This window comes from Loxodonta africana, chromosome 24, assembly GCF_030014295.1.
Source record: "Loxodonta africana isolate mLoxAfr1 chromosome 24, mLoxAfr1.hap2, whole genome shotgun sequence".
In the NCBI taxonomy this organism is placed as follows: domain Eukaryota; kingdom Metazoa; phylum Chordata; class Mammalia; order Proboscidea; family Elephantidae; genus Loxodonta; species Loxodonta africana.
Window position 1 is genome coordinate 26,361,621 of NC_087365.1, and position 23,285 is coordinate 26,384,905.

General features: G+C 47.0%; 2 protein-coding genes across 2 annotated transcripts; both read left to right on the forward strand.

Annotated features, from left to right (window-relative positions):
- The first annotated feature begins 303 nt into the window (after nucleotides 1-303).
- Nucleotides 304-2,582, forward strand: CENPB (centromere protein B). The gene has a single exon (XM_064275824.1). It carries the CDS (start codon nucleotides 338-340, stop codon nucleotides 2,147-2,149), a length of 1,812 nt encoding a protein of 603 aa, XP_064131894.1. The 5' UTR covers nucleotides 304-337; the 3' UTR covers nucleotides 2,150-2,582.
- Nucleotides 2,583-2,607: 25 nt separating this feature from the next.
- SPEF1 (sperm flagellar 1) lies at nucleotides 2,608-9,512 on the forward strand. The gene is made up of 7 exons (XM_064275826.1): nucleotides 2,608-5,952; nucleotides 7,307-7,418; nucleotides 7,757-7,913; nucleotides 8,110-8,149; nucleotides 8,235-8,295; nucleotides 8,502-8,625; nucleotides 8,723-9,512. The coding sequence occupies exons 1-7, from the start codon at nucleotides 5,844-5,846 to the stop codon at nucleotides 8,828-8,830; spliced, it is 711 nt and encodes a 236-aa protein (XP_064131896.1). The 5' UTR covers nucleotides 2,608-5,843; the 3' UTR covers nucleotides 8,831-9,512.
- Nucleotides 9,513-23,285: the final 13,773 nt, after the last annotated feature.

Here is a 23,285-nt window from a genome sequence, read left to right on the forward strand (position 1 = left end):
GGCGGTGCTCGGCGTCCGCGCGCTTCCCGCGAGATCCCGCTCCGCCCGCTCCGCCCCACTCGCCGCGCTCCCTGCGCCCCGCGTCGCGCCACTTCCTGCCTTCGGTGCCCACCCGTCCGTCCTCGCCTGCTGCCCGCTGCCCCCGGCCGGCGCCGCGCCCGCCGGCGCCCCCGGAGGTGCCCCGGCCCGGCCGGGTCGCCGCCCCGCCCGCCGCCCCCCGAGCCGCTTTGTCTCGGGCGGGGTGCGCGGGAGCGGCCGCCAGGTGCCCCCCGCCGCGGGCCCGGGTCCCCCGCCCCAGGGCGGCGGCGCCGGGCCCCGGGGCGGGGGGCGCGCCGGGATGGGCCCCAAGCGACGGCAGCTGACGTTCCGGGAGAAGTCGCGGATCATCCAGGAGGTGGAAGAGAACCCGGACCTGCGCAAGGGCGAGATCGCGCGGCGCTTTAACATCCCGCCGTCCACGCTGAGCACCATCCTGAAGAACAAGCGCGCCATCCTGGCGTCGGAGCGCAAGTACGGCGTGGCCTCCACCTGCCGCAAGACTAACAAGCTGTCGCCCTACGACAAGCTCGAGGGGCTGCTCATAGCCTGGTTCCAGCAGATCCGCGCCGCCGGCCTGCCAGTCAAGGGCATCATCCTCAAGGAGAAGGCGCTGCGGATAGCCGAGGAGCTGGGCATGGACGACTTCACCGCCTCCAACGGCTGGCTGGACCGCTTCCGCCGGCGCCACGGTGTGATGTCCTGCAGCGGCGTGCCCCGCCCCCGGGCGCGCAACTCTGCTCCCCGGCGCCCGGCGGCGCCTGCCAGCCCGGCCCCCGTGCCCTCGGAGGGCAGCGGCGGGGGCGCGGGCCGGCACACTTGGGAGGAGCAGCAGCCGTCGGTGGTCGAGGGCTACGCCTCGCAGGACGTGTTCAGCGCTATTGAGACCAGTCTGTGGTACGACTTCCTGCCTGACCAGGCCGCAGGGCTGTGCGGCAGCGATGGCCGGGAGCGCAGGGCCACCCAGCGCCTGAGCGTCCTGCTGTGCGCCAACGCGGACGGCAGTGAGAAGCTGCCCCCTCTGGTGGCGGGCAAGTCGGCCAAGCCTCGCGCAGGCCAAGGCGGCCTGCCCTGCGACTACACTGCTAACTCTAAGGGCGGTGTCACCAGCCAGGTGCTGGCCAAGTACCTGAAGGCCCTGGATGCCCGCATGGCCGCTGAGTCTCGCCGTGTCCTGCTGCTGGCCGGCCGCATGGCCGCCCAGTCCCTGGACACCTCGAACCTGCGGCATGTGCAGCTGGCCTTCTTCCCATCAGGCACTGTGCAGCCGCTAGAGCGGGGAGTGGTCCAACAGGTGAAGGGCCACTACCGCCAGGCTATGCTGCTCAAGGCCATGGCTGCGCTAGAGAGCCAGGATCCCTCACGCCTGCAGCTGGGCCTCATGGAGGCCCTGCACTTTGTGGCCGCAGCCTGGCAGGCCGTCCAGCCTTCAGACATAGCCTCCTGCTTTCGTGACGCTGGCTTCGGGGGTGACCCTGATGCTACCATCACTACTGCCCTCAAGAGTGAGGGGGAGGAAGAAGAAGAGGAGGAGGAGGAGGAAGAGGAAGAAGAGGAGGAGGAGGGAGGGGAGGAGGGAGAAGGCGAGGAGGAAGGAGAGGAGGAGGGTGGGGAGGGTGAGGAGCTGGGAGAGGAAGAGGAGGCGGAGGAGGAGGGCGATGCTGATGACAGTGATGAAGAGGAGGAGGAAGACGAGGAGGAAAGCTCCTCTGAGGGCTTGGATGCTGAGGACTGGGCCCAGGGAGTAGTGGAGGCTGGTGGCAGCTTCGGGGGCTATGGTGCCCAGGAGGAGGCCCAGTGTCCTACCTTTCATTTCCTGGAAGGTGAGGAGGACTCCGAGTCGGACAGTGAGGACGAGGAGGAAGATGAGGAGGAGGATGAGGAAGATGAAGACGAAGAAGATGATGATGAGGAGGATGGTGAGGAGGTGCCTGTGCCCACCTTTGGGGAGGCCATGGCTTACTTTGCCATGGTCAAGAGGTACCTGACCTCCTTCCCTATTGACGACCGTGTGCAGAGCCACATTCTCCACTTGGAACATGATCTGGTCCATGTGACCAAGAAGAACCATGCCAGGCAGGTGGGAGTGTGGGGTTTTGGGCATCAGAGCTGAACCACTGGGTCTAGCCATGCCCCCAATCCAGATGTGGCAGCGCCAATGCAGAGAGCAGCTGCTGTGGATGAAACCAGGGTGGGGAGCTCCCGATCCTTTAGTATTGCTTTCCCTGCCCTGTGACAGACCCAGTTTACCTGGGTAGGGTCTGGGCTGGAGCTGGGGTCAGCCTCACTGCCTGCTTGTTGCCTCTTTCTCAGAATCCTCTTCCCCCCTCTTTGCCCATGGGCCTGGGGGACCAGGTGAAGTGGGTGGGGAGCTGTCTGGTGCTACCACACCATGCCATCAATGGACTAGACCATAGCAGCACCCAGGGATAGGCCCTGGAAGCTCCTGGCCAGAGAGTGCCTGTCCCCTCTGCCATCCACACCAGGTCCTTGGTTGGGGGGGGACCCCAAAGCCATTCTGGGAAGGGCTCCCAGAAGAAGGTCCAGCCTAGGCCCCCCAAGGCTGGTAGCCCCACCCCGACACGCCGCCTTGAGAAGCACAGTTCTAACTCACTGCAGGCTCCTGAGCCTGCCTCTGCCTGCTTTCCCACCTCCCCAGTTCCCTTTCTGGCTCAGTCCATGTTACTTTGGCCTTTGGTTTTCTTTCCAGATTGGAGATTCCCAAGAGGCCCTCTAAGGGAGCGATAATGGGTACTTCCCAAGTGGGCAGCTACAGGCCCCATGCCTCTCATCCCTCTCTGGCAGGGCCCCATCCTGGGCAGAGCAGCCTGGGGCTGGGCCCAGAGTCCGGCCTTCAGCTGCTTCTTTCGCAGTTTGAATTCAATAAATCTGTCCACCGCCCTTTTGTGGGGGGTGAACATTTTAACAGCCAAAGGTGCATCCTTCATGGTCTGGGCTTGCGTCTGTTTTGGGGGCACGTCCTTTCCTGGTTCCTTTTGGCCCCTGCTCTGGTGAGATGTGGAAGCAAGTGTTGAGAGGGTGGCCAAAGTCTAGGTCCTGACTGGGGTGAGGGGCAGCGGGAGCTGTCAACATTGTCTCTAAATATTATGTGGGGCTTGGGGAGGAGTCTCTGGTACACCGGAGTTGGGCTTGCTTTGGAGTTAGAAGGTTGGGGTCATTTGGCTGGGATTGGAGGGAGGGCACTAATAGTCTCTGTCGGGCCAGATCAAACAGCACTTATCTGGGTACCAGGACTGCCAAAACCAAAAACTAAACCCGTTGCCGTCGAGTTGATTCCGACTCATAGTGACCCTATACGACAGAGTAGAACTTTGCTATACAGTTTCCAAGGAGCGTCTGGCGGATTCAAACCGCTGACCTTTTGGTTAGCAGCTGTACCTCTTAACCACTGTGCTACCAGGGTTTCCAGGCCCGCCAAGGCTGGCTAAAGAAGGCCCTTGCAGTAGGAGGCCAGAAGGACAGAAAGAAAGGGGTGTTGGGGCAGCAACTGTGGTCCAGATTATATAGCTTGGTGGGTCAGTGTTTAGTTTACCTTTAGTGCTTTACCAAACCAAAAAACCAAACTCCTTGCCGTTGAGTCACTTCCAACTCATATCGACCCTCTAGGACAGAGCAGAACTGCCCGATGGGGTTTCCAAGGAGTGGCTGGTAGATTCATACTGTCGAGCTTTGATGAGTAGCTGAGCTCTTAACCACCGCACCACCAGGCCTCCTTAGTGATTTAGGAAGGAGCTTTTTAGGCCTTTCAGTGATGGCATCTCCAGTCTGGTGGCCACTGTTGGGGGCAGTGACAGGAGAAAGGTGAAAATGCTGGCCCATGAAATTGGGGGGGAAAGATTACACCCCCAAGAGGCTGAGGATGAGTTGGCAATTCCCTGTGCAGTGTCCTCTAGGTGAGGGCCAGTCAAAGGCTAAGACAGGCCTTTCTTATCCTGGCCCTTCTGCTATTCCACCCCTGCTTTCAGACCCAGCCCCTCCCCTCCTCACCCTCCCTCAGCGAGGCCCTCAGCCCAGTGGTTCCAGCCTGGGGAGGGCCTGAGCCTGAACAGAGCAGGCAACTCTGGGCCCCCAAACCGGTTTTCCCACCTCAGCTGGGGCTGGCACGTGACCCCTGCAGTTCCTCCTCTCCCCACCCTGGAATGTTAGGAAGGGGGAAAGTCTAGGTCATCTTTTGTCCCTTGCCTGTGCTGGGTGTGTTCTCTTTTAGAAAGGCAAGGCCACCATGCATGACTTTAGAACAAGAATGTGGGTGATTGTCCCCACACCGAAAGGCCTTCCACATTTCTGGCACTTTGATCTCCTTCAGGCCTTCAAGGCTTCAAGACTAAATGACTGCAAAGCGCAATTGGGGTTCACTGAGCCATCGCCAACACCACCAATTTGAGCCCTGGGAGAGCAAGAAGTCAATGCAACCTAGTCTACCCCGTGACCTGCTCTGGAATAAGTAGGTGAGAACAGTGGCCTCCTCCAACCCAGGTCCCTCACCTCAAATGCCAGCAAGGCACATCCCTTCCATTTGTCTCCTGCCAATAACCCTCGTGCTGGAACTGAATGATCTCATTAATAATGGCAGCTGATGTTAATAGGACCCTCGCTGCTGTGCTAAGCATTTTAAGTGGATTGGATCACAAAGCCCCCATAAGGTAGATAAAACCATGAGAAAACAGGCACAGAGAGTTGCTGTAATGTGCCCAAAGCCACACAGCTAATCTGGTGGAAGAAAGTTTTCCACCCAAGCTGGCCCTGGAAGTGCTGCTAAAATTCTGTACCGTTTCTTCACTGAGGGGTCCATATTCCTAACCCTCATTAAGTGTAGTGCTGTTTTCAAATGGAAATGATTGATTCCAGTTGATTCCAAGTTGATTTGAATCAATTTCTAATCCACGAAGTATTGCCCTTGAAGGGGAGATGAAGGTTTTGGAAGTGAGTACAAGAGCTCTTGAAGTTCTTCAACCTTTAACCAACCCCCATTCTCCCAGTCCCCACACAAATACAGGTCTTCTGTAAAATACCAACACTTTTGTGGTTTGTAAAGCTCTTTTATTACCCCATTGGGACAAATAGGTAAGAACCATCCTCATTTCACAAAGGAAGAGCAGGGTTGAGGAGTTAAGTGACCTGCCCCCGGCACTAGCTGTGTTCTCTCTGGAAGTCTGAATGGCCTATTAAATACCCTACCAGGACACAGCTGGGAGGGAGGTGGCCACAGCCCTATGAGCACAGAGCTTTGGGGAGGGACACAGCAAAGAGGCATTATAGCAGCCTAGCACACAGTCCAGATTATTAACAGCAGATCTCGCCCCCCACCCCCCGCCACGCCCCGAAAGACAATCATGGGAATGTGAAGCTGCCTTCTCTGACTGCTAAAGGGCCCAGAAGGGAGATGTTTGCCCTGGCTGCTGCTAGCGCAGGGGTTCTTGGGGCCTTGTAGGCTTTGGCATGTCGCAGAGCGGGCCAGTGGCTGGACAGCAGGTGGCTTGGGCATAGAGGTGATGCCTTCTTGGGGAGGAGGGAGAGACAAGGACCCCTAACCACCTTTTCAAAGCTGGGGCCTGGGAGGAGGTAGCGGGAGAAAAACTACAACTCCCAGAAGCCCCTGCTCCCTGGCGAGTCGGGTGGTTGCTATGGTTTTGCAAAACAATATGGCCGCTCCCAGCTGGGACTCGGGTCTCTGAGTCTGGGCGAGTCTGGACGCCCGCAGCGGCTGAAGAAGAAGCGCCTGAAAGGTTGCGAGGTTAAGGCTGGCCACTGTACGGCTGGAACCCCCTGGCTTTGCCGGGGCGCCAATGGCGGGCAGTGTGGACGAGGAAGCACTGCACCAGCTGTACCTGTGGGTAGACAACATCCCTCTGTCCCGGCCCAAGCGAAACCTTTCCCGGGACTTCAGTGACGGAGGTGTGCGCCGTTGTGTGAGTGCTCGCCTGTGTGAGTGTGTGCGCCCGTGTGTGTGCTGTGTGTCTCCGTTGTGTCTACATGTTCTGTCTGTTATGTACGAGTGTAAGAGGTCTGTGTGCATACGTGTCTCTCTGTGCTTGGAGGGTGCGGAGAGATCTGACTGCTTCCTGGGACTTCAGTTATAAAGCTGTGTGTGTGTTTTCTTTGTGTATCAGTCGGAATTTGGACGTGTGTATTGAGACATGTTCTATCTTGTATGCATGTGTGCTGTGTGTGTACATATGTGTCTCTGAATGTGTGACTCTATGACTCCTTCCTGGACTTCAGTGACTAAGATGTGTGCTTGTTTTGTCTTTGTGCTTCTCTGTGTGTGTGCACGTGCATAGCTGTGTGTGTGTTGTATGCCTGTCTTGTGGAAATCTAAGTATCTGTGTATCCATATTTGTCAGCACGTTCTGTCCTGTATATGTATGTGTGGGGGTCTGTGGGCATATATGTTTCTTTGTGATTATGTGATTGTGTCAGCGTCTGTGTGTTTGGGTGGCTGGGGATTTCTTTGGGCATTTCAACGAATGTGTCTGTGTGTGTGTACATTTAGGGAGGCTACGTGCATATGAGGGAGCCCTGGTGGTGCAGTGATTAAGCCTCAACTGCTAACTGAAAGGTTGGCAGTTTGAACCCACCAGCCACTCCAGGAAGAAAGATGTAGCAGTCTGCTTCCCTAAAGATTTACAGCCTTGAAAACCCCATGGGTCAGTTCTATTCTCTCCTGTGGGGTTGCTATGAGTCGGAAGAGAGTCGATGGCAATGGGCTTATGTGCATATGTGACTTTTTGTGCTTGTGTATGTGTGTCTGGGCATATGTGTGTGTCCTGTGTCTACACATCTGTCCTATGTGTGTATCTGTAGGAAGGTCTCTGCTTGCATGAGTCTCTCCTGGGACTTTGGTGTTGGAGTGTGTGTGTGTGCATGTGCACACACCCACACACACATATGGGTGAATGCCTAGGTGGGGCCAGGATCCTGAAGGGCTCCCTTGGATACTCATTCTCCGCTAGCTGACCAGAGACCTCAGCTTCCCCCTGCTCTCAGTTAATGGGGGAAGGCATGCAGCTTCTCTGGGGTATGCTGGACCCTTTGTCTTCTCCCCCTGATCACTCCTTTTTTGTCCCCCTCCCCTCTTCTCCTCCACACCTCCCTCCCTACTGCTCTCCTCCTTTCCACATCTCCACCTTTCCATTTGGCCCCACAATGCTGCCACCCCTAATTTTCCCACTCCATCCTTCTCTTTTCCCACCTCCTTCTCCCTCATCCATCCCCCCACCCTCCATGTCTGCCCCACCCCGGCTCTTAGTCCTGGTTGCGGAGATCGTCAAGTTTTACTTTCCCAAGATGGTGGAGATGCACAATTATGTCCCGGCCAACTCTCTCCAGCAGAAGCTCAGCAACTGGGGTCACCTGAATAGGTAGGAGAATACTTGGGTCCCAGGTGGGAATCTCCAGCCCCTACTGCTCTCCCCAAGAAGGACCGCCCTAGCAGCTCCGCCTTCTGTGGGGGAGGGTGTTGATGGCAGGGTGGGGAGGGCCAACGCTGACAGAATTCCTCTGGTAACAAAATCAAGAGACGCTTCCACTGGGGAGGCAACAAGGAACCTCGGGACACCCAAGTAGAACGGCTCAGATGTGGCGTCCTTCAGCTCCCCCAGGGCTGCTTGCATAGGACTGAGACTGCTGCACCCACTCTCCATCCCCTCCCTTCATTACCCCAGGACCCAGTCCACCGTCCCCCCTGTCTGCCCCCCAGGAAAGTGCTGAATAAGCTAAACTTCTCAGTACCGGAGGACGTGATGCGCAAGATCGCGCAGTGCGCCCCGGGCGTGGTGGAGCTGGTGCTCATCCCGCTACGGCAGCGCTTGGAGGAGCGGCAGAGGCGCAGGAAGCAGGGCTTGGGCTCCTCGCAGGTGCCACCCCGCCTCCACATCTCCAACAGCTCAGCCTGGGGGCGGGGGTGAGAGGGGGCTTAGCAGGCTGCGAAAAGCCCCGCCTTGGTGATAAGTGCCTGGTTAAAGAGAGCCTGGCCTGGGGAATCACATAAGGGGCCGGGGCTCCTAGGGGATGGGCAAGCTCGGGCTCACAGTGGACCCGGGGTTCTTTCAGGAGCTGGCTCCCCAGGATGGCAGCGGCTACATGGATGTGGGTAGGCAGCCTCACTTTTATCACTCGTGAAAGGGGTGGGGCGGAGGGAGGGCAGCAGGGTCACTCCTCCACGTGCCTCCTCTCAGATTTGTCCCAGAAGGCCCGAGGAGAAGGTGCCCCAGAACCACAGGGAGGAGGACCACTCAAGTAAGGGCTGCTGTGGCTGGAGGTTCCTGACTTCACCAGCCCTGGTGGTCTCTGGGGGGAGGGGAGCCGTGGGGGGCATGCTGCGCCTGGGAGGAAGAAGGCAGGAAAGAGAGAAAGAGGAGCAGCCGCGGAGGCACTGGATGGGTGAGGGCGGGGGCCAAGGTCCAGGCCTCCGCTTAGCTGCTTCTTACTTGACCGCACCCCAGGGGGGGCCGGCTGCCTGCGCCCAGGCCTCCGGGATACAGCCAGGCGCTGCAGGGCGACCCAAGCTTCATCCTTCAGATCGCTGAGAAGGATCAGGAGCTGTTGGCCTCGCAGGAGACGGTGCAGGTGAGGGCGCACTGGGAAGGCACGGGGACTGGGGGCCAACAGAGGTGGGGGCAGGGGCAGTAGGTCGCCAGGCTTGACCTCTGCGTTCGTGGTCCAGGTCCTGCAGATGAAGGTGAGGCGCCTGGAGCACCTGCTCCAGCTCAAAAACGTGCGCATCGACGACCTCTCCCGGAGGCTCCAGCAGGCGCAGCGGAAGCAGCGGTGAGCGGTCGCCATGGGCAGCGCAGGGATGCCGGTACCGGAGCCAAAACACCAAGACCCACCCACTCACAGGCAGACGGATGACTGGGCAGGCGGAGCCAGTCGCTCGCACTAGCGTCCTGAGTCCGAGAGCCCACTTCCTTTGGGTGGGGTGAGGGTGGGAGGCGGCCAGACAGTAGCCTTTGGAGCCGTGCACCCGGACTGATCCGCCTCCTTCCACTCCGTGTGGGCCAGGAGAATAGACCGCTTTCTAGAACCCAGAAGCTGCGTGCAGAGACCTGGCACGCCCCCCAAAGCAGTGCCTGATGACGTCGGGGACGCCACCTTGGAGCTCCCGGCACTGGGCCTTGTAAGGCGGCCCTCAGGTTCAGTCCTTAGCCCCAGAACCGGGTTCCTGCCCAGCTCCGAGGACGGCAGTGTCTCCATCCAGTCTGGTTCTCTATGCTCTCGGCCATGCGGGAAGCTGCCCCTGGTAGCCAAGGGTCTCCCTCGCCCCTCCTGGGCTCTCACCTGGGGCCCAACTCGCAGCTGGAGACATCAGAGTTTGGAGAGGAAGGGGTAAGGAGTGGGCTCAGCCAGGAGTGGGGGAGACATGGCTGCACCTATGCCAATAGCCCTTCCCACCCAATGGGTACACTTGGGAGTGTCTAGGGGATGTGAGACCAGGATGCCTCTATTAAAGGTGGTGTGCTTTCTTTCTTGTGCCTGCTTTCTCTCTCTGCAGCTGTTCCTGTTCACCCTTCCAAGGCCCCCCCCCCCCCCCCCCACAGTGAAAGAGCCTTGTGTGGAAGAGCCTTATGAGTAACCCCAGATTGGGTCTCACTTGTGCGGTGACTAGGCCTGCGTGGCCACTGCCTGTTGATTGATGATATCACCAGGCATCAAGCCTTGTGCACTCTGACAGCCTGACTTCTAACCCTGGCCCTAGACCGATCCCTAAACCCATCCTCACAGTGACCTCCAATCCTGTCCAAATCCTGCCCAAAGCATAGGCTTCAGACTCTCCTCAACTGTGACCCCACACTCACCTTCAATATTGCCCAGGGACTGATCCCTCACTTGCCCTGTGTGTGGTTTCCGACCCTGCCCACAAACTGATCCCAAGTTCTATGGACTGAGGCCAAGCTTAGCTTCCAACCTGACCAAGACACTATGGCCACGGTGTGACCTTAACTCATTGTTTGCTGGCTACTAGTAATGTTGAATCCTGAGACCAAGCAGTTTCACTCCTAGACATATATTCAACATATACCCCAGGGGAAACTTAAGCTTTGCATTCTGGGAGACAGGATTGTTCACAGCAACTGTGTAATAGCAAAAGAATGGAAAAGAACCTCTATTATCTATTACTGTGTAACACATTACCACAAATGTAGCAGCTTAAAGCAACACACATTTATTGTCCCACACTTTCTCTGGGTCAAGAGTCCTGGCATAGCTTGGCTGGGCCCTCTGCTTCAGCGTTTCTCACAAGGCTGCAGTTAAGGTGTTGGCTAGGGCTGTGGTCTCATCTGAGGACTCAGCTGGGAAAGGAGCCATTTCTAAGCTCACTTGGCTGTTGGCAGGATTCAATCCCTTTAGGACTGTTGAACTAAGGGTCCCAGTTTCTTCGTGGTTGTTGGCCTGTGGCTGTCCTCACTTGCCATGTGGCCACCTCCAACATGACAATTCACTTCATCAGAGCCAGCAAGAGGGAAAGTTAATAAAGTCTGTGAGCAAGATGGTGGTTAACAATCTTCTGTAATATAATCATGGAAGTGATATCCCATCACTTTACTGTATTTATTTGTTAGAAACAAGTCACTAGGTTCAGCTTACCCTCGTGGAGGATTGGGTAGGGGAGAAGGAATGAAAGGATAAGAATCTAGGATCCTGGTTACTTCTGAGGAGAGGCAGGGGGCAGAGATGCAAGAAACACAAGCATTTTTTATTTTTCCTTTAAATTTTATTTATTTTGTTGTTGAGAATATACACAGCAAAACATATACTAATTTAACAGACTATACATGTACAATTTAGGGACATTGATTACATTCTTCAAGTTGTACAACCATTCTCACCCTCCTTTTTGAGTTGTTCATTAACATAAACTCACTGCTCCCTAAGGTTCCCTTTCAGCCTTTTGAGTTGCTGTTATCAATTTGATCCCACATAGATAGTTCTTAAAAGAGCATAATGTTCAAAGCAGACTTTTTTTTTTTACTAGTTAAGCTAAACTATTGTTTGGTTTTAAGAAGACTTCAGGGGATATTTTTGGTTCAAGTTTCAAGGATTATCTTGGGGCAACAGTTTCAGGGGTTCATCCACCCTCCATGGCTCCAGAAAGTCTAAAGTCCATGTGAATTTGAAAATGCAGAAATTCTGTTGTTCATATCCCCCCTTTTGATCAAGATTCTTCTGTGGAATCCTTAATCAAAATGTTCAGAAATGGTAGCTGGATCATCCAGTTCTTCTGGTTTCATGGCAAAGGAGGCAGTTGTTCATAGAGTCAATTAGCCAGACATTCCATATCCTCCTCCTATGACTCTCCTTCTTCCTGTGTTGCTCCAAGTGAATAGAGACCAGTTGTTGTGCCTCGAATGGCTACTTGCAATCATTTAAGACCTCAGGCACTACACAATGAACTAGGAGGTAGAACAGAAACATTAAATATGTCATTAGGCCAATTAACTGAGATGTCCCATGAAACCATAACCCTAAACTGCCAAACCAAGGAAACAAATCCCATGAGGCGCTTGGTTGTACATAAGCAGCCTCAGCAACTTCCCCCCCTCCGCCTTTTTTTTTAACAAATGAATTTATTCTCTCACAGTTTAGGAGGTTAAAAGCCCAAATCCAGGGCACCCACCCCGAGGGAAGGCTTTCTTTCTCTATTGGCTCTGAGGAAAGGCCCTTTTCATCAGTTTTCCCGTGAATCTAGGAGTTTCTCAGTGTAGGAACCCTGGGTCCAAAGGACGTGCTCCTCTCCCAGCTCTTCTTTCTTGGTGGTATGAGGTCCCTCTCCTCTCTGGTCCCTTCTCTTATATCTCTAAAGAAATTGACTCAAAATACAACCTAATCCTGTAGATTGTGTCCTGCCTCATTAACATAAATGCCTGTAATCCTGCCTCATTAACAACATAGAAGTTAGGATTTACAACGCAGAAATATCAGATCACAAAATGGAGGACAACCACACAATACCGGGAATCATGGCTTAGCCAAGTTGGCACACATATCCAGGGACACAATTCAAACCATAACACCATGTGACAGAGTAGAACTGCCCCATAGGGTTTTCTTGGCTGTAATCTTTACAGAAGAAGTCCTGGTGGCAGTGGCGCAGTGATTAAGTGCTTGGCTGCCAACCCAAAGATTGATGGTTCAAGCCATCAGCTGCCCTCCATAAAAATTAAAACAAAAAAAAACAAACAAACCCCTTGCCATTGAGAGAACCCCTAAGGACACAGTAGAACTGCCCCCATAGGATTTCCAAGACTGCAAATCTTTACCGAAGACTACGACCTTGGAAACCCCATGGAGCAGCTCTACTCCATCCCATAGGGTAACTATGAGTCAGAATCGACTCAATGACAATGGATTTTTTTTTTTTCCTTAATCCCTATGGGATCACCAGGTCTTTTCTCCCTTGGAGCCGCTGGGTAGGTTTAAAGCGCAATCTTTTAGTTAGCAGCTGAGTAACTTAACCATTGTATCACCAAGACTCCTTACAAGATGTACTAAATAAAACAATAGAAGACCCTCAAATAAAAAGCAAAATGTGGTCTTTGCTGGAAAAATGAAATCAATTCCGGGTTTGTGCTATCCACAATTCCTTGATATGAACTGCTGCTTGTAAGCAAAAGCATAAGCGTGACAATTTTTCAAAGGATTAAAATACATACTTTTAAATTTTAAGGAAAGTTGTTTTGCCAAATAGAGATAAACTACATGTGAAATCAAAAGTGATATACCAATAAAATATAAGAAAATTAGAGCAAGGAAGTGAAAGTGTTTTCATGATCTCCAAGGAGTAGATTCAGGGACAAATAATCTCAAAGTAATGTTGATAGAGATGATTTTCCAATCATTGTAGGTCAAGATATGGCCTTGATTGTAGAGAGAGTTGAACAAAGTAAGTACCATATTGAGGTTTTTGGTTTTCTTTAACCTAGCATTGGAAAATTTGAAAGATCTTAATAAATACCGCATGGATCTAAATATTACTACAAGCAAACCCAGCAAAAACCTACAAGAGATTGTAAAAATTATAAGTGATAACGATTTTTATGGTAAAAGTAAAATGGAGTATTTTCTGCAGTAACAATAACATCAAATGTGACCATTACAATATTTGAACACAATATGTAAAATTCATGTTTTATTTCTAAGTATGAGTATTGCTTTAAGAATTTTATTATCACTTCCAGCTCTCAAGTAGAGTGAAATTTCTTCAAATTGAAATTAGTTTAAAAAAAGACCTAAAATTATAATGAATCAAAAACAGTTATCCAAACAGTTATTGTATGATGCCAATTATATGGGATATCTAAAATAGGCAAATACATAGAGAGAGACAGTAGATTAATGGTGATCATGGGCTAGGGGTAGGGAAGAATAGGAAGTTGTTGCTTGATGGATGTAGTTTCTGTTTTGGGCTACTCTTTTTTTTTTAAAATAATAATGCTGAGCATCTTTTCATTTGTTTGGTGGCCATTTGGATGTCCTCTTTGGTGAAATGACTATTCTTATTCTATGATTGGGTTATTTGTCTTTTTGTTGTTAAATTGTTGAAGTATTATATATATTTTGATTATTAGATTCTTACTGGATATATTGTTTCCAAAGATATTCTCCCAGTTGGTAGCTTGTCTTTTCACTTTTTTGGTAAAGTCTTCTGATGAAAAAAGTTTTTAATTTTTACGAGGCTCATTTATTTATTTTGTCTTTTGCTGTTTGTGCTTTTGTTATTGTACTAGATAATCCATTGTTTAAAGCTAGGCCTGACAGCATTGCCCCTAATTTTTCTTGTAAGAATTTTATGGTTTTAGTTTGCACGTTCAGGTTCTTAATCCACTTTGAATTTGTTTTAATGTATGGTGTGAGGCAAGGATCCTGTTTCACTTTCTGTCTGTGGAAATCCAAATTTCCCAGCACCATTTATTGAAGAGACTCTTCTTTCCCCAATGAATGGACTTAGTGCCCCTGTCAAAAATCAGTTGATCAGAGATGTGTGGGTTTATTTCTGGACTCTCAATTCTATTCCATTGGTCTGTGTGTCTATTGTTATACTAGTACCGGGCTATTTTGATTACTGTGTCTGTTTATAATGTTTTAAAATCAGGAAGTGTGAGTTCTCCTGTTTGTTCTTCTCTTTCAGCACTGTTTTAGCTATTTGGGTCCTCTTGCCTTTCCATATAAAGTTGTGGATTAGTTTCCTATTTCTGTAAAGAAGGTTGTTGGAATTTTGATCAGGGTTGCATTGAATCTATAAACTGCTTTGGGTAGTATTGACATCTTAACAATATTAAGTCTTCCAGTCCATGACCATGGAACATCTTTCCATTTATTTAAGTCTTCCTTAATCTCTTTCAGCAGTGTTTATAGTTGTCATTATTTAAGTCCTTCATGTCCCTGGTTAGGCTTGTTCCTACATATTTTATTCTCTTAGATGCTATTGTAAATGGAATTGTTTCCCTAATTTCCCTTTCAGATTTCTCATTGCTGGTGTATAGAAACCCAACCTTGCACCCTGCAACCTTGCTAAATTCCTCTATTTGCTCTAGAAGTTTTCTTGTGGACAATTTGGGATTTTCTATGTATGGGATCATATCATTCACAAAAAGATAATTTTACTTCTTCTTTTCAAATCTGGATATCTTTTATTTCTTTTTCTTGTCTTATTGCTCTGGCTATGACTTCTGATACAATATTGAATAGAAGGGGTGAGAACGGGTACTCTTGTTCCCCATTTCAAGGGGAAAGCTCCGCTTTTCTCCATTAAGTGTAATGTTGGCTGTTGGTTTTTAATATATGCCCTTAATCATATTGAGGAGTTTACCTTCTCTTCCGATCTTCTTGAGGGCTTTCACCAAAAAAGTGTGTTGGATTTTAGCAAATGCTTTTTCTGCATTCATAGAGATGATCATGTGGTTCTTTTCCTTTGATTTGGTGTATTACGTTTATTGATTTTCTAATGTTGAACCATCCCTGCATTCCTGGAATAAATTCCACTTGGTCATGGTGTATGACTCTTTTAATATGCTGTTAGATTCTGTTTGCTAGTGTTTTGTTGAGGATTTTTGCATCTATACTCATAAGAGATATTGGCCTGTAGTTTCCTTTTTCTGTGGCGTCTTTGATTTGGGCATCAGGGTCATGCTTGCTTCATAGAACGAATTAGGGAGTATTTCTTCCTTCTCTATCTTTTGGAAGAGTTTAAATAGTACTGGTGTCAATTCTTCACTATCTATTTGGTAGAATTCCCCAGTGAAGCCACCTGGTCCTGGACTTTTTTTTTGTTGAGAGGTTTTTGATCACCGATTCCATCTCTTCATTTGTTCTTGGTCTGGTAAGACTATTTCCTCTTCTGTCAGTTTGGGTAGGTTGTGTGCTTCTGGGAATTTGTTCATTTCATCTAGGTTATTGAGTTTGTTGCTATATGGTTGTTCATAATATTTTGTTATAATTCTTATTTCTATCAGGTCAGTTGTAATGTCTCTTTCTTTATTTTGGTTATTTGCATCTTTTCTTTGTCAGTCTAGCTAAAGGTTTGTTAATTTTATTGATCTTTTCAAAGAACCAACTTCTGGTTTTATTGATTCTCTCTATTCTTTTTCTCTTTTCTATTTTATTCATTTCTGCTCTGATCTTTGTTATTTCTTTTCTCCTGTTAGGTTTAGGCTTAGTTTGCTCTTCTCTTTCTGGTTCCTGGAGTTGTCAAGTTAGACTGTTAATTTGAAATCTTCTTTTTTTATGTAGGCATTTATTTCTATAAGTTTCCCCCTGAGTACTGCCTTTGCAGCATTCCATAAGTTTTGGTACGTGGTGCTTTCATTTTCATTTGATTCTAAGAAATTTGTAATTTCTTCCTTGACTCTTTGGTAGTTTAATAGTGCATTATTTAATTCCATATGTTTTTGTATTTTCACACTTTTTTTCTGTTACTGTTGTCTAGCTTCACTCTGTTGCGGTCAGAGAAAATGCTTTGTATGAGTTCAATCTTTTGAAATTAATCAGGACTCACTTCGTGATCTAAAATATGGTCTATTTGGTAGAATGATCCATGTGCACTGGAGTAGAATGTATATTGTGCTATTTTTGGGTGGAGTGTTCTATATATGTCTGCTAAGTCTAGTTGGTTTATAGTGTCACTCATGTCCTCTGCTTCCCTGTTGATCTTTTTTCTAGATGTTCTGTCCAGTATTGAAAGTGGTGTATTGAAGTCTCCAACTATTATTGTAGTACTATTTCTCCCTTCATTTCTATCAGTGTTTTATATATTTAGGAGCCCTGATGCTGGATACCTATATATTTATGATTGTTAAATCTTCTTGATTAATTGACCCTTTCACATATAAGTTTTCGTAATGTTCTAGTTCTTGAAGAAAGTGGTGGGTTCACAGGTGTTCATAAGTGAGATACTCGTAGACAAATGGGATGACAGTGTCATGAACCAAGGATTATGTTTAGTCCAATTCTGTGCCCCTGAGTTCCTAAAATAATAAATAATAAAAATTGATGACTAATCCTGACCCTGATCTGATCCTCCTTTCTGCACTTAGCATGGTCTCAGGGCATCACTCACTTCAGGCTTATCCTCTACCTATCCCAAACTAACCACTAGCCCGGCCAGCTCTGGCACCATTATTTCTCCATAGTCTCCAGGGTTCCTTTCTCCATAGTCTCCAGGGTTCCTTTCTCTGAACATTTCTTCCATGCAACCACAGCTGTGGGCTCCTATGTGTGAAGCTAGTAGAGATGACTTGTGGAGGGGTCTGGGGACGAGGAGGTGGGGCAGAGCTTGGTTCTGCCTGGCAGGAGCACGGTGGGCCAGAATGTAGGTTCAGAGGCTGGGGTCACTCCCTCTAGAGTCTGCTGACCTCCTCCACCACAGAGGCTGGGCCAGATCCTGAAAGTTCTTCTTCCTTAAGCCCCCTATTCCTGGAAATCCAGGCATGACTGAGTCATTTTCAACCCATATTCCAAAACCCTACAAATCAAACTCCAAAAACAATGGAGAATTTCACTGAATGTTTCTTGGGAATATGAAGGTGGTTTACATCTCACATTATAACTCTATGATTCCTCTTTAGACATCTCTTTTGATCCCTGAACTTCCTTCTGACAGGTGCTGACATATTTCTTCCCTCCTGCTGTCTAATCCCCTCTCTCTTTCTGAGTCACACTAAATCTGATTTCCTCTGGTCCATTCATTCATTAATTCCTCAATTAAGAAAAAATTTTTTCTTGTACTTTAGATGAAGTTTTACAGAACAAACCAGTTTCTCATTAAACAGTCAGTACACACATTGTTCTATGACATTGGTTAACAACCCCATGAATTGTCAACATTCTCCCTTTTCAACCTTGGGTTAATTCCTCAAATGTTTATTGAGCATCTACTATATGCCAGGCACTGAACTAATGCCAGGAGCACAAAGATGAATGAAAAACATGATATCTATCTCCCCAGGTGTTCACAGTTCTAGTGGGGGAGACAGGCATATCAAAAAGTACTTAAAATTTGTGTTACTTAATATGTTTTCAATTGATAAAACATACACACAATTTAAAAAATAAAACACATATAAAAAGTGAAAGTCTCCTTGCCCTAGCCACACTTCTAATAGGTAACTTCTATTTTCAATTTTTCTGTTTCCTTCCAGAGTGTCTTTATGTAAATAAAAGCAAATATGCGCATTTATTGTTATCCAACCTGCTTTTTTTTCTTAGATAAAGGGCAGCATCTGTACAGTCTGTTCTGCATCATCTTGATTTTTCACTCAGCAAGATCTATTATCGACCTTTATCAGTACATTGAAAACTTCCTGTTCTCTCTTTTTTTTATGCTGTATAAAATTCTATTGTCTATATCAAATTCATTTAGCAAAACCTCTATTTTGGGGCACTTCAGTTGTTTCCAACCTCTTATTAACAACAGTAATGCAACAATGAATAACCTCATACATTCATGATTTAGTATTGTATCCAAGCACATCTCTATAATAAATTCCAGAATTGGGGTTGCTAGGTCAAAGGGTTCAATTGAAACATCTTGCTTGCTGAAAGTGAAAAGGACTTGAAGCACTTACTAATGAAGATCAAAGACCACAGCCTTCAGTATGGATTGCACCTCAACTTAAAACAAAAATCCTCACAAACGGACCAGTGAGCAACATCATGATAAATGGAGAAAAGATTGAAGTTGCCAAGAATTTCATTTTACTTGGATCCACAATCAACACCCATGGAAGCAGCAGTCAAGAAATCAAAAGACACATTGCATTGGGCAAATCTGCTGCAAAGGACCTCTTCAAAGTGTTGAAGAGCAAAGATGTCACCCTGAAGACTAAGGTGCGCCTGACCCAAGCCATGGTATTTTCAATCACATCATATGCATGTGAAACCTGGACAATGAATAAGGAAGACCGAAGAAGAGTTGACGTCTTTGAATTGTGGTGTTGGCGAAGGATATTGAATATACCATGGACTGCCAAAAGAACGAACAAATCTGTCTTAGAAGTATAGCCAAAATGCTCCTTAGAGGCAAGTATGGCGAGACGGCATCTTACATACTTTGGACATGTTGTCAGGAGGGATCAATCCCTGGAGAAGGACATCATGCTTGGCAAAGTACAGGGTCAGTGGAAAAGAAAGAAGACCCTCAACGAGTTGGATTGACACAGTGGCTGCAACAATGAGCTCAAGCATAGCAACGATTGTGAGGATGGCTCGGGGCCGGGCAGTGTTTCGTTCTGTTGTGCATAGGATCGCTATAAGTCAGAACCGACTTGACGGCACCTAACAACAACAACAACAGGTCAAGGAGTATATGTATGCGTAATTAAATATATATATATATATACACACATATATGTTATAGATTGAATTGTATACTCCCCAAAATGTGTATCAACTTGACTAGGCCATGATTCCCAGTCCCATGTGGTCATCCAGCATTTTGTAATCTAATGTGATTATCCTCTGATGTAAACCCTAACCTCTGTGATGTTAATGAGTCATGACTCAATCTACAGGATACGATTGTATGTTGAGTCAATTTCCTTTGAGATATGAAAGAGAGAGTCTAGCAGAGAGGAGAGGGGCCTCATACCATCCAGAAAGAAGCTCTGGTAGCAGAGCGTGTCCTTTGGGCCAGGGATCGCTGCACTGAGAAGTTCCTAGACCAGAGGAAGATTGATGACAAGTACCTTCCTCCAGAACTGACAGAGAGAGAAAGCCTTCTTCTGGAGCTGGCACCCTGAATTCAGACTTCTAGCCCCTGGACTGTGAGAGAATAAATATCTGTTTCTTAAAGCCATCCACTTGTGGTATTTCTGTTATTGCAGCACTAAATAACTAAGACAAAATTTTATTATGTTTTTGGTGAAAGTTTACTTAACAAATTTTGGTCCCATTTGACAATTTCTACACAAGTTTTTCAGTGACATTAGTTACCTCTTTCACAGTGTGTCAACATTAATTGTATTCTGGTTGTTCTATTTCCAGTGCTCTAGTTTCCCTGCCCCCTTATCTTCTCATCTTTGCTTTAGAGTGATTGTTGACCTTTTGGTCTCATGTGGATGGTTTTTTACTGAAGCACTGTACTCATGGGAAATATTCTTTATTTTGTGTGCCAATGTGTTAATTCACTAAAAGGTGACCTCAACGGATAGTTTTGTTTCAAGTTTTAAAGAGTATCTCGGGGTGATAGTCTCAGGGAGTCCTCTAGACTCAACTGGTCCAGTAAGTCTGAACTTTTTAAGAATTTGAGTTCTGTTCTGCATTTTTCTCCTATTCTATCAGGGTTCATCTATTGCGGCCCTGATCAGAATGGTTGGTAGTGGTAGCCAGGCACTATCCAGTTCTTCTGGTCTCAGGGTAGATGAGGCTGTGGCTTATGTAGGCTATTAGCCCTGTAGACTAGTTTCTTATCTGAGATTTTGGTTTCCTTCTTTCTCTTTTGCTCCTGATGAGTAGACACCAATACTTGTATCTTAGATGGCTTCTCACAAGCTTATAAGACCCCCGATGGTACTCATCTCACTAGGATGCAGAATATGAACTTTGGAACTATATTATGCCAGTTGACTGAGTTGTCCCATGAGACTACGTTCCTACCTAAGTTTTAAGATCCAGAAAAGCCATCTCATAAGGTGTTTGGTTGTATCTGAGAAGTATCTTTAACTGTGTCCTCTATGAATATACATGTGTGCACACTCTTATCTGTACTTACACGCACATATAGATATTTCTATCAGTACACACATAGGCACTCACCTGTACTTTCCTGTACACATATATGCCTACACACTTACATATGTGGCCATACACTTATGTTTTGGTTATTGTTGGTGTTGTTGCCAAATTATATATGTCATATTCTTTAGCATAAACATCGTTTTCTCTTGTGTGCCTCTTAGTGGCATCGTTTATTCTGGTCAAGCTGTGCTTATTACACCCACATTCTGTGCCACTTTTCCAAAAATAACAAGTATCTATTATCTAGAGAGTGATTTCGCCTCCCCCCGCCATCCCTGGTAACCACCAATTAACATTGGTCTGTGTGTATATATATATATATATATATATATACACACACACATATATATTCTTGTCTTCTTTAAAAGTGGGGTTATACAATATTTGTCTTTATGTGATTGATTTACTTCACTCAGGATTATGTGCTCCAGATCCATCCATGTTGTTTCGCGGACTCATCATTGTTCTTTACGGTTGTGTAGTTCCACTGTTCGTATGTACCATATTTTGCTTATCCGTTCATCTGTTGAAGGGCACTTAGGCTGTTTCCATTTTTTTTTCTATTGAGAATAATGCTGCAATGAACACAGATGTCCACATGTCTGTCTGTGTCTCCTTTATTAGGTCTCTAGGGTATATACCTAGGAATGGAATTGCTGGATCATAAGGTATTGTATTTATTTATTTTTTTTTTTATTGTACTTTAGATGAACGTTTACAGAACTAGTTTCTCATTAAACAGTACACATATCGTTTTGTGTCATTGGTTAATAACCCCACAACATGTCAGCACTATCCCTTTTTGACCTTGGGTTCCCTATTACCAACTTCCCTGTCCCGGCCTGCCTTCTAGTCCTTGCCCCTGGGTGGTGTGTTCTTTTAGTCTTGCTTTGTTTTATGGGCCTGTCTAATCTTTGGCTGAAGGGTGTACCTCGGGGGTGACCTCATTATGAGCTAAAAGGGGGTCATACTCTCAGGGTTTCTCCAGTCTCTGTTTGGCCAGTAAATCTGGTCTTTTTCTGTGAGTTAGAATTTTGCTCTACATCTTTCTCCAGCTCTGTCCAGGATCCTCTGTTGTGATCCCTGTTAGAGCAGTCAGCGGTGGTAGCTGGGCACCGTATAGTTGTACTGGACTCAGTCTGGTGGAGGCAGTGGTAGATGTGGTCCCTTAGTCCTTTGGACTAATCTTTCCTCATACAGTATTTCTATTCCTAGTTTTTTTGAGGAAGCACCATTCTATTTTCTATAGTGGTTGTAGCATTTTACATTCCCACCTGCAGTGGATAAGTGTTCCAATCTTCCCACATCCTTGCCATATTTATTCTTTTTTTTTTAAATCAGTGCCATTTTAGCTGGGGTGAGATGGTACATGCATTTTAAATTTCGATAGATATTGTGAAATTGCCCTCCACAAGGGCGTGGCTCAGAGCAGAGGCTTAACACTGGTGGCTTCTTGCCCTGCTTCGTTTGGTTTGCACAGTGCAGTGTTCTTTTTGTTGCTGTTTTCAGTTTAAGGTATCTTGAATTTATTGAGCTTAAGGTATCTTTGAGACTTACCCTTCATTTTCTATATGACTTCTCATTGCTCTTAGGATAAAGACCCAAATCCTTGACTTACAAGGCTGACTCCTCTCTGTATGTTCATTCTCATTTTGTCCCATACTCTCCTTTGTTCTCTGTGCTAAGTTATCATCTTCAGTTCTTTCCATCTTTCATGCTCTGTCTTTAGCACATGCTATGTTCTCTCCCTGGGCTTGCCTTCAGCACCCTCTTCACCTAGTTAACACTTTCTCTTTGTTCAGATCTCACTGCAGTCATCAGTGCTGGGGCATATTAATTAGAAGGAAAATTATTGAAGTATTGGAAGGAGAACATGCCGTGGGTTGGTTAGTAAAAATAGAGTATGTTAAGTCAGTGAATTCAGCTGCTGGAAAAAGTTAGACAAGTTGAGGAGGAAGAGACTGCTGGGTATTTATAATTTGGAGACCTGAAAAGTGAGATTTTTATGAGAAACTAATTTGTGTGGTAAACCTTCACCTAAAGCACAATAAAATAAAATATCATTGAGAAATAAAATTTACAGATCTTGGTGACCAATTTAAAAAAAAAGTGAGCTTTTTGTCAATAACAGAATTCTAGCAACTGGAACAGAGTGCCAGGTTAAGGTGGAACTAACCAGGTTGCACAGTGCAGGGTTCTTTTTTTTATGTCGATTAGGATGTGAAGCAATTGAAACTCTCATAGTCTGCTGATGGGAATATAAATTAGTACAACTATTTCACAAAACTGTTTGACAGTTTCTTATAAAAAAATTAAATATGCCTATGCTATTGTACCAGAGTTCAATCAGAGAAGAATAAGGATTTGTTACAGGGATTTAACTTCATGTAATTGTGGGAGCTGGTTGAACATTCTCTGTATGGCTGTTGTTTTTGCATCTGATGCTGGAGCTTAAAGTCCACAATTGACAAGAGCGGATGGATATAAATTTGTGGGAAGAGAGGACAAGTTTGAATCCATGAGCATAAGCCAAACCTCTGGAGGACAAACTGGAACCCATGTTGGGTCTCACTGACTCCAACCTCGGTGGTGTAGGTGTCCTACAGGAGAAGCTGGAAGCCTTCATCACAGAGCTAAACACATATCTGGCTCAGGAATCAGGTGGAGTAGTTGAAGGCCCAGCTACTACCCCAAGTCAATGAGGTTAGCCAGCTCACCAGTAACAATATGCCTGGGCCACAAAGCTTCTGCCCCAACCTTACAAGTGTAAAAAACAATATGCCACTGCTTTTCTTCTACTCTCCAAATCTCATTCAAGAATGTCTCTTGTGATCCGTCCTAAATAAAAAACATACATTAAAGGGCATTCTGGGAAATGTAGTTCACTCTACTCAAGATAAATGCACACACATTCACTTAAAGACACGTGCTAGAATGTACAATACAGTATATATTATTTTTGTGTTGGACTTCTTTTGCTTGATATTATATCTACA

Bases quoted from the DNA above. Each gene is read 5' to 3' on its own strand.
- CENPB (XM_064275824.1), top strand. From the start codon at position 338: ATGGGCCCCAAGCGACGGCAGCTGACGTTCCGGGAGAAGTCGCGGATC.
- SPEF1 (XM_064275826.1), top strand. From the start codon at position 5,844: ATGGCGGGCAGTGTGGACGAGGAAGCACTGCACCAGCTGTACCTGTGG. The intron at 5,953-7,306 runs GTGTGCGCCGTT...CCCGGCTCTTAG, and splicing joins CCGGGACTTCAGTGACGGAG to TCCTGGTTGCGGAGATCGTC. The intron at 7,914-8,109 runs GTGCCACCCCGC...GGGTTCTTTCAG, and splicing joins AGGGCTTGGGCTCCTCGCAG to GAGCTGGCTCCCCAGGATGG.